The 14,064-nt window shown below is 63.5% G+C and overlaps 1 protein-coding gene across 1 annotated transcript in view; it reads left to right on the plus strand.

Annotated features, from left to right (window-relative positions):
• The window catches only part of KNDC1 (kinase non-catalytic C-lobe domain containing 1), a 53,477-nt gene that overhangs the window by 25,119 nt on the left and 14,294 nt on the right, over positions 1-14,064 (plus strand). The window contains exons 10-20 of the mRNA XM_061161355.1: positions 3,304-3,462; positions 3,963-4,040; positions 4,543-4,636; positions 5,161-5,323; positions 5,392-6,065; positions 6,311-6,455; positions 7,138-7,235; positions 7,835-8,178; positions 12,113-12,206; positions 12,290-12,387; positions 12,526-12,746. Of these exons, the coding sequence (XP_061017338.1) occupies positions 3,304-3,462; positions 3,963-4,040; positions 4,543-4,636; positions 5,161-5,323; positions 5,392-6,065; positions 6,311-6,455; positions 7,138-7,235; positions 7,835-8,178; positions 12,113-12,206; positions 12,290-12,387; positions 12,526-12,746 (2,168 nt within the window). The remainder of the gene's footprint in view (positions 1-3,303; positions 3,463-3,962; positions 4,041-4,542; positions 4,637-5,160; positions 5,324-5,391; positions 6,066-6,310; positions 6,456-7,137; positions 7,236-7,834; positions 8,179-12,112; positions 12,207-12,289; positions 12,388-12,525; positions 12,747-14,064) is intronic.

Genomic DNA, 14,064 nt, shown 5'->3' on the forward strand with positions numbered 1-14,064 from the left:
CATCCCCAAGAAAAAGGAATGCAAAAAGGCAAAATGGTTGTCAAGCAGGCCTTACAAATGCTGAGAAAAGAAGAGACGCAAAAGGCAAAGGAGAAAAGGAAAGATATACCCATCTGAATGCAGAGTTCCAAACAATAGCAAGGAGATAAGAAAGCCTTCCTCAGTGATCAGCGCAAAGAAATAGAGGAAAACAATAGAATGGGAAAGACTAGAGAGCTCTTCAAGAAAATCAGAGATACCAAGGGAATACTTCATGCAAAGATGGGCTCAATAAAGGATATGGGCCTAACAGAAGCAGAAGAAATTAAGAAGAGGTGCCAAAAAAACACACAGAAGAACTATACAAAAAAGGTCTTAATGACCCAGATAATCACAATGGTGTGATCACTCACCTAGAGCCAGACATCCTGTAGTCTGAAGTCAAGTGGGCCTAAGGAAGCATCACTACAAACAAAGCTAGTGGAGGTGATGGAATTCGAGCTGAGCTATTTCAGATCCTAAAAGACGATGCTGTGAAAGTGCTGCAGTCAATATGCCAGCAAATTTCGAAAACTCAGCAGTGGCCACAAGACTGGAAAAAATCAGTTTTCATTCCAATCCCAAAGAAGGGCAATGCCAAAAGATATTCAAGCTACCACACAATTGCACTCATTTCACATTTCTAGCAAGGACATGCTCAAAATTCTCCAAGCTAGGCTTCAACAGTATGTGAACCGAGAACTTCCAGATGTTCAGGCTGGATTTAGAAAAGGCAGAGGAACCAGACATCAAATCGCCAACATCCATTGGATCATAGAAAAAGCAAGAGAGTTTCAGATAAACATCTACTTCTGCTTCATTGACTACACTAATGCCTTTGACTATGTGACTATGTGGATTACAACAAACTGTGGAAAATTCTTAAAAGAGATGGAAATGCCAGACCACCTGACCTCCCTCTTAAGAAACCTGTATAGGGGTCAAGAAGCAACAGTTAGAACTGGACATGGAACAGCAGACTGGCTCAAAATTGGGAAAGGAGTACATCAAGACTGTATATTATCACAATAATTTTGAACAGACACCTCACCAAAGATACCAGATGGCAAGTAAGCACATGAAAGATGTCGCACTTCATATGGCACTTGCGAATGCAAAGTAGAGCAGTGAACTCCCACCACACGCTCAGCAGACAGGCTAAAATCAAAACCCTGACAGCAGCAAAGGCCAACAAGGGTGAGGAACAACGGGAACTCTCATCCATCGCTACGGGGACCCAGACGACCCAGACATGTTTCTTAGAGAGATGAAACTTGTGTTCACGTGAAGTCCTAGACACGACTGTTCACGGCGGCTTTGTTGGCCACAGCCACGGCTGGAGGTCTTTCGGCTCAGATGTCTTCCGCAGAGCAGCAGAGCCGCGGCAGCAGTGATGGAGCCGAGAGGAAAACGTCAGCCCCAAAGGCTGCATAGCGTGAGGTCTCATTTATGTGAAGTGACAAGATTAAGAAATGGAGAACAGATGAATCGTTGCCAGCAACTAAGGCTGGAGGGGACAGGTCGGATCCTGGTGATGGCAAAGCCCCACATCTCGCAGGGTCCACACCGGGGGCCTGGCTGTGACACCGCACCCAGCCTGGACGGGCGTCCCCGCTGCGGCCGAGTGAGGGCGCCTGGGCCTCTCTGGGTCATCCCCTGCAACTGTGCGCATCTAATTACCTCAAAATTAAAAGTTGATAAATACTCAAAATTAGCAACTTCCTAGTGATCCAAACTAAATTAGGAACTAAAGAGCCTCTTGAGGAGGGTGAAAGAGGAGAGTGGAAAAGCTGGCTTAAAACTCAGCATTCAACACTAGGATCAGGGCATCAGGTCATGGCAAACAGATGAAGTGACAGACTTTTATTTTCTTAGGCTCCAAAATCACTGCAGACGGTGACTGCAGCCATGAATTTAAAAGACTCTTGCTCCTTAGAAGAAAAGCTATGACCAACCTAGACAGCATACTGAAAAGCAGACATATCACTTTGCCAACAAAGGTCCATCTAGTCAAAGCTATGGTTTTTCCAGTGGTCATGTATGGATGTGAGAGTTGGACCATAAAAAAGGCTGAGGGCCAAAGAACAAATTATGGTGCTGGAGAAGACTCTTGAGAGTCCCTTGGACTACAAGGAGATCCAACCAGTCAGTCCTAAAGGAAATCAACTCTGAATATTCATTGGAAGGACTGATGGTGAAGCTGAAGCTTCAACACTTTGGCCACCTGATGTGAAAAGCCGATTAACTGGAAAAGACCCTGATGCTGGGGAAGACTGAAGGCAGGAGGAGAAGGGGTGACTGAGGATGAGATGGCTGGATGGCATCACGACTCAATGGACCTGAGTTTGAGCAAGCTCTGGGAGACAGTGAAGGACAGGGAGGCCTGGCGTGCTGCAGTCCGTGGGGTCGCAAAGACTCGGGCACAATTGAGCAACTGGACAACATGACTTGACATAGTTGGCTGTGTCTGTGCTTCGGGGTGAGAGCCCCATAGGAAGAGGCCCCCCCGTCTTTCCCCTCCCCACTCCACGGCACCACCTTGATGGCTGGGACCTGGCCTCGCACGAGTCTTCACGCCATGGAAATCCACCAGTGCTGAACTCAGGGCTTGATTCCTTGTCTTGTCAGTTGACTAGACTTAATGACGGACGTGGTGGAGGAATTTGACAACAAGATCGAACTGAAGAGTGCGTCAGGTCTGGGAACAACCCTGGGGGGACTCGGCCACAGTCACCTGACTCAGCACGTCTGTGGTGTGCCTCTGGTTTCGCTTTCACTTTTCGAGAGAAACAAAGGTATCGGCCACGTGTAGGTCGGAAGCTCATGTTGGTCACAGGTCGGCTGCAGACACAAGAGTCGGATACAAATCGGAGGGAGTCCTCGGGGAGAAGCGGCCGACTCCACACGCTTACAGAGAGGAGCAGCGGCCCTTCCTCGACACTACAATGTGTCAGCACATTGTAGAACAGACCTCTGTGGGCCCCGGGAGGATGTGTTTTTGTTCAGACAGCCCATTTTCAGCATTTAGCAGCACGGTAGGGTTTCGGGGGACTCCGGGCCTCGAACCCCCATGAGGCCACCTTCCCCTTGTGGAAAGCAAGCTGAAAGGTGTGGCCGGGGCCCAGGTCCTCCTGCTCACGCTGAGGCTCTGACGCCTGTGGGTATTGGTCAGCCGTGCAGAGCCTGGCTTGCAGCTCGGGGTCTGTGGTGAGGCCTCCAGGCTCTGAGGACGCCCCCCACTTGGGGGCAGTTCTGAGCCCACGGCCCGCCCCTCTCCCCACCCAGGCCTCCGTATACTGTGTGGCCGCGGTCCTATGGACGGCCGCCAAGTTCAGCGTCCCCCAAGACCGCAAGCTGGCCTTGCCACGCAGGCTCAAGACGCTCCTCCTGCACATGGCCAGACGCAGCGCCCAGGAGCGGCCTTCTGCCGCGGAGGCCATCGAGGTACCTGCACCGCGGGGGCCCCGACTCAAGGCCTGGGGCCGGGACCGGCTCTCATCTCTGGGGCAGAGCGGTGTCAGACGGGGAGGGCGCAGGTTCACTTATGGACGGGGCCTCTGCTGCTCACCTCCTGATCTTCCCCCAGCTTGTCCTGGTCTCCAGTGCATCCGCCAGCCAGGTGGAAGGGGGTAGCCTGGGCCTGAGCATGGACCCCTGATCTCCTACAGACCCCTACACGCCTGACTTCCCCATCCTCCTCCATGGGTCCAGCAGGCTGGGTGTGGCCCCTCGTTCCGTGGCGTCCCAGCTGACCATGGCCAGGACAGCCAGGGACTCAGAATTGCAGCCCAGGCCCCCAGGCTCTCCCCATGAAGGGGTGCCGTGGGGTCCTCCTGCTGAGAAGCCCCCAGGCCTCCGGCTGCCACCGCGCACTCCAACAGGCTCTGCCCCGGGAGTGCACGGCGTGGCCGAGTGTCTGGACGCTTGGCTGTGCTTGCTTTCAGACCTGCAGTGGGTACCTCCTGCAGCGGGGCATGGACAGCCGTAAGATCCTGGCCCACCTGCGGGCGCTGACCTGTCGGGTAAGCCGGGCACCGCAGACCCTCTGTGCTACCCTGGGCCATGGGGGGAGGCTCCCCCTCATCCAGTTCAGGGAGGTGGAGACTCCTGGCCAGGGCGGCAGGTCACGCCCCATCCTCTGGCCTTACTGTGCCGCTGTCAGGGGGCCAGGCCCCCGCCCTGGTCTCTGCTGAACCCCTGGCACGTCGTGGGGGTTGCAGAGTGACCCTCAGCCTCCAGGCCTGACCAGGCAGGGCCACATCAAGTGGCGACACTGTCCTTCGGATGTGGACACGAACTGGCTACCTTCATCCACATGAGGCCTGGCAGCCCCGGGCATGACCAGCCCCCACCCCAGGAACCAGAGGAACCCGCTGCTCCGGGAAACCCGTGTGGCCTGGGGGCTCCCGCTCCAGAGAGACCGAAGCCAGGCCCGTCAACAACGGGGGGGCTTGGGCTGCGGAGGCCGCGCCCCCAGGGCCTCACCTTCATCTCAGTGGAGCTGGCCGTGTCCTTCCGTCCCAGGTTTACCAGGAAGAGGAGACCATCGGTCTGCAGCACGCTTTCTCGGTGGTTAAGCTGGACCCCAGCCTGGCGGCTGCACCCCAACCTCACTCAGGTAGGACTTGGGACCGGCCTTCCCCGCCTCCCCTGCCTCCAGGAATCCAGCCCCGTGTGGATGCTGGATGTGGCCGAGGACCCCAGATGGCGTGTCCAGAGCTAGCCCCCGGCCGCCCTGCCTCACTCCCCCCGGCTCCTCTGACCCTGTCATTCAGGCCTCCCAGTGTCCAGCGGCCGGAGCAGGGGACTCGCCCCCGCGTCGCGGCCCGTGTCTCCCAGTGCACCCCCCACAGGACCCGCAGAGCCTCCCGTCTGCAGCCGGGTCACTGGCCTGTTCCAACCTTCCAGTCACTCAGCCAAGTACCGCGCCCTCCCTCCCAGCTCAGGGCAGCCCCGGACGCTCCTCCTTCAGGCTCTCTCCTTGGACTCTCCCTTGCAGCGGCCCTGGGCTTGCTGGCCCATCCAGGCAGCACCCACGCAGGCCCGCACTCCCGATGGCCGGTACTCCCTATGGCCGGCCCCCAGGAAGGCAGCGCCCACGAAGGCCCTCACCCACCCCGGTCACCCTGTGTTTGTCCCCAGACCTCGTGTGGCTCGCTGGCAACAGCAGGCTCAAGGCCGTGCAGGGGCCAGTGCCTGGTCAGCCCTCTGGCCTCCGAGGGGCCGAGCTGCTGCCAGAGGCGCTTGCCTCCCCGGACACTCACTCCAGGCCCATCATCCCTACTGTGGACGCAGGTGTCTGCAGGTGAGTGCCGCTCCCGGGGGCTGTTGGGGTCCCAGGCACCCCCTGAGTGTCGTCTGCTCCGCTCACAGGGACAGGCCCACCCTGACCTCAGGGCGAGCCGAGCGGCCAGAGGACGGAGGCCAGCTGGACCTGCAGGGTGATGGGAAGCAGGCCCCTGGCCCGGAGACAGCTGTGCAGCCGGCGCCCAGCCCCTCAGGGCCCCTCAGGGAGTCAGCACCAAGAAGCTCGGCCCAGGGGTGCCCCTGGCCCCCAGCCCCCACCAGCCCACCAGAGGGGCCCTCAATGCTGCCACCAGAATCTCCAGCCCCAACCCCGCCCCTGGAGACACAGGTGTCCTCCCAGGATGGAGGGGCAGATGAGCCTGTCCCAATTCGAGCATCTTCTGTTGGGCTTCTGCCCCAGCCCCCCAGGCCCCCCACAGCGCCCCCCAGCCCTCATCACCCAGCCGAGCCGCCTAGAAGCAAGACCACCCAGGAGGCAGGCCAGGAACCTGAAGGCCCCCCGTCAGCCCCACAGGGCCCCTCCCCGGCCACAGGGAATCCAGACAGTCCCGGGGACGCCCCAGGACGCCAGCCCGAGTCGCCCCAGCCAGCAGACCGAAAGCTCTGTCCGTCCGGCGTGGATGCCCCGCCCCTCCCGGAGGGGGCGGCCTGCCCGTCACTGCAGGAGGCCACGCGCCTCATCCAGGAAGAGTTTGCCTTCGACGGCTACCTGGACCGCGGGCTGGAGGCTCTGATCATGGGTACGAGGGGTCACAGGGCCCAGGAGCAGGGGCGGGCACGCGGGCACGGGGGAGGTCACCACGGGAGCCCGCCGCCACGTCGCGGCCCAGCGCGAGCGGAGCAGAGCCCTTCCGCGGCCGCAGGAGGAGGGTCCCAGACGCGCCCGCCCCTCCCCTGGCTGTGCGCCCGGCCCTGCAAGCCCCTGGGACCAGGGGGACCCGGAAAATCGCTCACCACATCCTGACCCGTCCCTCCGCCAACGCAGGGGAGTACATTTACGCCCTGAAAGACCTCACCTACGCCACGTTCTGCGGGGCCATATCGGAGAAGTTCTGCGACCTCTACTGGGGCGAGAAGCTGCTGCAGAACCTCTTCAAGGTGGTGAACGGACGGACGCCGCCCTCGGGGAAGTAAGACCACCCCTGGAGCGGACCCCCGGCTCCTCCCCCGGGCCCCGCCCCCACGTGCCCCGGGGGCTCGCCTCCAGCCCGCGTCTAGCTGGGCGCTCCCCGGGGCAGCCACCACGGGCCCCTTCCGCCTGAAGTGCTCCCCGCGGAACCGCTCCTCGGGCAGGAAGGGGAGTTGGGTCCCTATGGGATTGGGCGGGTGCCCCTGCAGGGACGTGTCCCCCTGCCCAGCTCCCTCCTGGGTCGGAGGTGAGGCGGCAGCTGCGGGAGTCAGGGCCGTCGGGCTCCCCTCCTGGCCCTCCCCAGCGCTCCCGGCCCTCCCCAGCGCTCCCGGCCCCCATCATTCACAGGAGAGGCCGGGTGCCTGCGGCCCAGCCCCTCCTGGGGGGCTGCAGAGGGCAACGTGGCTGGGGGACCCAGCAGACCTGTGCCTGGGGCAGCTGGGTGCCCTGATTCCCAAGCCAGCCGGAGCCCCATCTCAGCCCCAGCCCTGTTTTTGCAGCAGCCCCCCTCCCGGGGGGAGACAGATGCCCAGAAGGCCCGCTGTCAAAAGGCCCGTGTCCACAGTGCCTGCGGTCAGGCTGTCCTCTGTCCTGAGGCCCCCACCTCCCGCCCGGGGGCACCTCTGGTCAGCCTGGGGAGGGGTCCTGGGGGGCGCCTGCAGGGTTCTCCGTTCTGATGGCAGTGCTTCCGAAGAGACGGGGTCACAGCCCGAGGACAGCGGGATCCGCGCTCCGAGCAGCTGCTCGCCGTCCAGCAGAAGGGCCTCGCGTCTTAGGTCGGGTGAGACGGGGCTCTGGGGTGAGACCCTCCTCCAGGGGGTCCGTTCTGTGGGGGCAGGTGGGGAGAGTGCTCCCCAGGCCCGCAGTGGGCAGCAAGGGCGAGGGCTGGGTCAGCAGTGCGGTGACGGTGTGACAACGCCATCTTTCCTGGGCACGAGCCACTTAAGACCCCAAGGCCTTTCCTGCAGCTGGAGCCCCAGGCTCCTGACAACTGAAGTCTCGGTCACGTCCCCAAACGCCGTCTGACACGTCAGGGCCCTAGGGGCCAGGCAGTGTGGCTGCGCTCACGCCCAGGATGGCCCCCGTACCACGCACACACTCGGATGTGCGCTGGGTGGAGATGCCCAAGAACAGCCCGCTGCTCGCTGGGACCCCGGGTTCCCAGGTCCCTCTACCTCGTCTGAGAACAGTCCCAGGTTCCCTGGGATCTCCTCCCTGACTCTGCCCCGCACAGCGGCCCACTCAGAAGGGGACCCAGGGACCCTGACCCTGAGGACCCTCCCAGCCCCTCCTCGGGACCTGATGCCTCTCCCAACAGTCAGGGCTGAACTATCTCCCGAAACCCGCATCACCATGCGTGACCCCCTCTCCTCTGTCCAGGGAAGGAGAAGCCGGGTGTGGACTCAGACGAGCTCTCTCAGGGCAACTTCGAAGTGGGGTTCCGACCTCAGCAGTCAGTCAAAGCCGGGAGGGACCGGCAGCCGGAGGCCCAGCCGCGGGGCGGGGGCCTGGCCAGGGGCGCCGAGGCTGAGCCCCAGCCCCCCCGGCCCCCAGAGCACGGCCTGGCTGTGAGCCCCGCCCCGGTGGGCGTGCCGAGCTGTAGCCCCGGCTGGTGCAGTGCCTTCTACGAGGCCGACTGTTTCGGTGCAGACGTGCACAGCTACGTGCAGGAGCTGGCCGGACAGAAGGGCCCCAGGGATCCTGCGGCCAACGCACAGAGCCCGGTGAGCCCCATGCTTGTCTCCGCCTGGGGGGCGGTGCTGACCCCGTGCTTGCCCTTGACTGGGGAATGGGGGGTGGTGCTCGGGCCGGCGCGCCGTGGGCCACGAGGACGTGTTCCAGCCAGGGCTCCCAGGTCCCACCTGCTCCCGCGGCCACCATGCTGGGTGGCGCTCCCACTGTTTGCTTCCAAGGGGGGTTGTGCTCATCTGTGTGCACCCCCCACCTCGGGGGCAGGAACCAGCTTTTCTCTCTTTGGGCTCTTGGTCACCAAGGGCCGGCTGGCAGGAGGTCACCTTGCCCTGGGGACCACAGCCGGGTTTGGGCAGCAGGGCCAGCATCACGAGGTGAGAAGCATCTGGCCTGTGGTGGTCAGCTTGGCCAGGCCCCAGGGTGGCTTCTCTGGTGGGCAGCACACTCTGTGTGCCCCTCTGGGTCAGGGGCAGCCCCGGCTCCTCCCAGGTCAGCAGGGTGATGGCAGGCCCTGGACTGGAGTGTCCAGGCCTGGCCAGCCTGCATGCAGGGCAGCCCCCCAGAGCTCTGAACCCAAGGTCTCTGCCTGGCCACTGGGAGTCTGCCCCTTCATGACCAGGAGCCCTGACTGCAGCCTCCCCTCCCAAGTGACCAGGGCTCCCACCACCCCCACAGCCACGCGGGGTGCGGTCACGGGGGACAGACAGGATGGAGCAGCCAGCGGCCAGGCGCTCCACTCCCACCCCCCCCCCACAGCCACGCGGGGTGCGGTCACAGGGGACAGACAGGATGGAGTGGCCAGCGGCCAGGCGCTCCACTCCCACCCCCCCCACAGCCACGCGGGGTGCGGTCACGGGGGACAGACAGGATGGAGCAGCCAGCGGCCAGGCGCTCCACTCCCACCCCCCCCACAGCCACGCGGGGTGCGGTCACGGGGGACAGACAGGATGGAGCGGCCAGCGGCCAGGCGCTCCACTCCCACCCCCCCCACAGCCACGCGGGGTGCGGTCACGGGGGACAGACAGGATGGAGCAGCCAGCAGCCAGGCGCTCCACTCCCACCCCCCCCACAGCCACGCGGGGTGCGGTCACGGGGGACAGACAGGATGGAGTGGCCAGCGGCCAGGCGCTCCACTCCCACCCCCCCCACAGCCACGCGGGGTGCGGTCACAGGGGACAGACAGGATGGAGCGGCCAGCGGCCAGGCGCTCCACTCCCACCCCCCCCCCACAGCCACGCGGGGTGCGGTCACAGGGGACAGACAGGATGGAGTGGCCAGCGGCCAGGCGCTCCACTCCCACCCCCCCCACAGCCACGCGGGGTGCGGTCACAGGGGACAGACAGGATGGAGCGGCCAGCGGCCAGGCGCCCCACTCCCCCCCGCCCCCCCCCCCTGCAGCCCCGCACCTCAGCACCGTCCAGCCACACCTTCCCAGTGTCCTCACCTGGCCACCCAGCCCCATGAGAGAGCGAGCCCCACCGGCTCAGTCCTGAGAGCCAGCAGCCGCCTGTGCTCTTGGCGACCACGGGTCGCGTGTGTGCTCAGCTGTGCCCGGCTCTGTGACCCCAGGGACAGTGACCCGCCAGGCCCCTCTGTCCACGGGACTCTCTAGGCAAGAACACTGGAGTGGGCGGCCACACCCTCCCCTAGGGGTCTTCCCACCCAGGGACTGAACCCACGTCTCCTGTCTCGTGCACCAGTGGGCGGGTTCTTTACCGCTGCACCACCTGGGAGCCCATATGCACTGTAACTGAACCTAATAGAGAAGCCCTGGGGGGGGTGGGCGTCCCCGAACCCTGGTGGGCTTCCTTGGCAGCCCCTCAACTCCGAGCCCAGGCACCCACAGCATCTCACCAAGGCACTGCTGCCACACTGATCTCAGCTGGACCGAGAGATGGGGCCCCTGATGAGGGCCCCTGGGCGGCAGGGCCAGGAGGATGTGGCCCCTGCAGAGGCAGCTCCACGCGGACCTGCCAACAGCCCCCGCTCGACGGTGCTGGGCAGCACAGTGGGCCGACCTGAGTGTCCTCTGATGGCACAGGTCACATGCTCCAATGTCACAGGTCATGACCTCTAACACCACAGGTCACGACCTTGGACGTCACAGTCACAATTGCTGGTGGCATTATATCAGTGTGGACAGGCAGCCTGTTTCCAGCCCGCGCCGTTCTCAGGGCCAGGGAGGGTGCTGCCTGTTGCTTCCTGGGCAGGTGCCTGGTGGGGTCCGAGGGGCCCTTGTCCTGGATCCCGGGCTCTCCAGGTGTGGCAGCTCCTGGAGGGAGACTGGACCGTGGATGAGCCTGGCTGCCCCCTGCATCCCATGAAGGTGGTCCTTAAAGGTGGACGTGGAGACCAGCTCGGGTCCCAGACGCGCTGGGCCCCATCTGTGGCTTGCTGGCAACCCCACGGCTGGGACGAGGCTCCCACGCCAGGTCCCACAGCGGCTCTGCCGGCAGTGCACACGGGGGTCGGTCCCGAGGGGCGCGGTGGGCTGGGAAACGCCGGGCGGACGACCGGTGACCGTGTCTCCCTTCTTCCTGCCCCCGGAAGGCATGTCCCCTGGAACCTGAGTGCAGGCAGGTGAGTGTCTGTGCGCCTCTGCTCTTGGCCCGGGTGACCCTGACCCCAGCTCCACACTCGCAGACCCACCGTGTCTGTTACAGACAGGGGTCTCGGGAAAACACAAAAGGCATAAAAAACCCGTGGACAAGTTTCATGTCTGCCACCCAGCAGGCGCGCGTGCATGAGGCTGGGGTGGGCAGAGCCGCAGGAGGGCGCCTGGTCACCTCCCGCCGCTGACCACGCGGGGGCGCCGTCCGCCCGGCTGCGTCGCGGCCTGTGGTCGCGCGTGTCTCCACTCAGCTTGCTGTCCTAACAAGGCTTTGCTCCGAGCGTTTAAGTGGGAGGCACTGGTTGACATTTACCTCCCTTTTCTCTTTGTCCACACTTTCTGGGGTTTCCACCTTGTGCGTTCTGCTTTATTTATTGTCTGCCTCAGGTCCACGTAAATCCAGTGGCCAGCAGGCCTAAGTTGTGCCTCAGGTCATCCCCGTTTATCTGTCTAATGAACGGATGCTCCTTTAATTCTATGAGAACAGCCCTTGGTCGGGTTAGGGCAGGAGGAAATAACCTAAATTCAACAGACCCAGTGTTAAACGTGGACCCATCGCCCGAACCCGCCTGGGGCCAAGCCCACCAGTGTGGCTGCCAGGCTGTGCCCACTGGGCTGACGCCTGCTCACACCAACCACCCTGCGAATCCTCATTCACGCATTTATCCTTAAGGTCTCAGCCTGGCTGACGCCCCTGCTGTCCTTGGGGCTCTGCGTGGAAGCGCAGTGCTGGGCTCCTTCCTGGGGGCTCCAGGCAGGACTGGCTTGGGGGGCTTGCCGGGGTCTGCACTGCTGGGCGTGTCCAAGCTTCATGCAAAGCCAGCGGCTGAGCACAGAGTGGGGGGCCTCCAGCCCACATCGCACAGGGTCCCGAGCGGCGGCAAGCGTGGGGCGCGGGCCTCAGTGGGTGGGTCTGGGGCCCCAGAGGGGCCTCGTGGGACCACAGGTGCCCATGGACCTTCACTCACGGCCAGTCCCCGGGACCGAGGAAACCATGAGAGGCGTGGCCCCAGGTCCCCCCAGCCGGGGACGCAGCGCCTGGAGTTCTCTCCGGAAGGCAGCCCCTCTGACCTGGATACGCCCGCCCTGCTCTGCCCGCCTTTCCTCCTGGGCGGCTGCGGGGAGGCCGGGCGGCCTGGTGGGGAGGGCTGGTGGTCACCGACACCACACACGTTTAGCCGCCTTGTTTCAAGCAAGTCCATCGAATCTGGTTTTTTCCACTCTATTGAGATGTCTCCCAGTTCCACTGACCAGATGCAGACGTCCCGAAGGCCCGCCTCGGCCCTGTGGGCAAGTCTGCCTCCCCTGAACCCCCGAGGGCAGGCGCCAGGGGCTCACGACTCTTCCCTCTCCAGGAGCTGGAGCAGCAGCTCATGATCGAGAAGAGGAACTTCCGAAAGACCCTCAAGTTCTACCAGAAGCTCCTACAGAAGGAGAAGCGGAACAAAGGTAGCCTCACGGGACCAGGGCCGGGCTGGGGTCAGGCATCCCAAGAGGGTCGGGCGCTTCGTGCTGAGTCCATCCACCCCCAGGCTCCGAGGTGAAGACCATGCTGTCCAAGCTGAAAGGGCAGCTGGAGGAGATGCGGTCCAAGGTGCAGTTCCTCGGGCTGGCCAAGAAGTACCTCCAGGCAAGGCCCCCGCCCCTCCCTCCAGAGGCTCCTCCCACTAAGCCCTCGGAAACACACCCGCCTCTGAGCGGCTGCCCCAGGTCAGGGACGGGGTGAGTGGACGGCTGGGCAGGCAAACAGCGCTGACTCGCGCCCCAGGTCGTGTACGCGGAGCAGTGGGGCCTGGAGCCCTGCGCACTGCCCGTGATCGTGAACATCGCGGCTGCCCACTGTGACACGCTAGACTTCAGCCCCCTGGACGAGTCCTCGTCCCTCATCTTCTACAACGTCAGCAAGCACCCGCGCGGCAGCCGGCAGCCCAAGGCGCGCGTTCTGCAGGCCGGCACCCCGCTGGGTCTCATGGCCTACCTCTACTCCAGGTGAGGCCTGGGGGACGCTGGGACCCCTGTGCCCCCCAGGCTCCCGGAAACCAGGGCGGAGCAGGCCCAGGGCCGGGTGGAGGAGAAGGGGCGTCTCCCCGCACTCCTGAGATGGCTCTGCACATTTCTATGTAGTTTCCATCAGAAATCTAAGTTTGTGTCAGTGCCCACTGGCCTCCTTGGCCAGGCTCCCGGCTGAGGGGCCCAGACCCAACCGCACGGGTCTGTGGGTTTGGGTCAGGTGTGCAGGGGGCACTTTGAAGGAGACCCTAGGCACCCGGCCACCATGGCTGACAGCCTGGCAGACTCCTGACTCCACACAGGCGGGACCCCTGAGGCACTGTGACCCCCAAGGCACCGTGACCGCACCCAGCTTCCTAGGTCGGATGCCCCTTAACTAACACGGGGCTCCGGGGCTGCGGGCAGCTTGCACCCAGCCAGCTCTCCACAGCACCGCTGGGCGTGAGCAGGATTTAGGCTCACGTGCACGCCTGCTAAGTCACTTGAGTCACAACGACTCTACACGACCCCAGGGACTGTAGCCCACTGGGCTCCTCTGTCCCTGGGATTCTCCAGGCAAGAAAACTGGAATAGGTTGCCATGCCCTCCTCCGGGGATCCTCCTGACCCAGGGATCAAATTCATCTCTTATGGTTCCTACACTGCAGGCGGGTTCTTGACCACTGAGCCACCGGGGAAGCCCCTTAGGCTCATGCAACCCCAAATAATAACGCAGGCGCAAGGGCTCGCCTGCAGTAGGGAGGGGCCAGGCCGCTCGCTCCCAGGGGTCCCCAGGCACCCCTGACCTCCCCTTCTTTCCATGCACCCACGAGCCCCACCTGGGGCTCAGGCTGTGGGCAGCTTCCTAAAGAGCCCACCCCTCCCAGCCCCAACCGGGTTGGACACAGACCTCCTCTCACGCGATGGTGGGAGCGTCACCCCCGGGTGGCTTCCAGGGGCTCAGCACGCCGCTCCGGAACCCCTGGGCTCTTCTCTGGGCTGGAGGCTGTTGACAGCCAGTGGGGGACAGGACCCTCCGGGGGCAGCTGCCTCTGCCCCACCAGTCGCCCTCCCCAGGTGGGCTGCCGGGGGCCGCTTCCTCCACCTCCCCTGCGGGGTGGGGTGTCACTCAGCACCTCAGCCCCTGAACTGCTCCAGGAGACGTTATGTGTGTGTCATGGGGCGTGTGTGTCACGCGTGAGCACAGCGCCCCCAAGAGGGTGTCCCCTCTGCCGGCAGCCAGACACGGCTGCCCGGTCCCACCTGCGCCTGACTGGTGTCCGGCAGGGGCCAGCGGGCTCCGGGGCCCTCAGTCCTGG

This window comes from Dama dama, chromosome 15 (assembly GCF_033118175.1).
Source record: "Dama dama isolate Ldn47 chromosome 15, ASM3311817v1, whole genome shotgun sequence".
Classification (NCBI taxonomy): domain Eukaryota; kingdom Metazoa; phylum Chordata; class Mammalia; order Artiodactyla; family Cervidae; genus Dama; species Dama dama.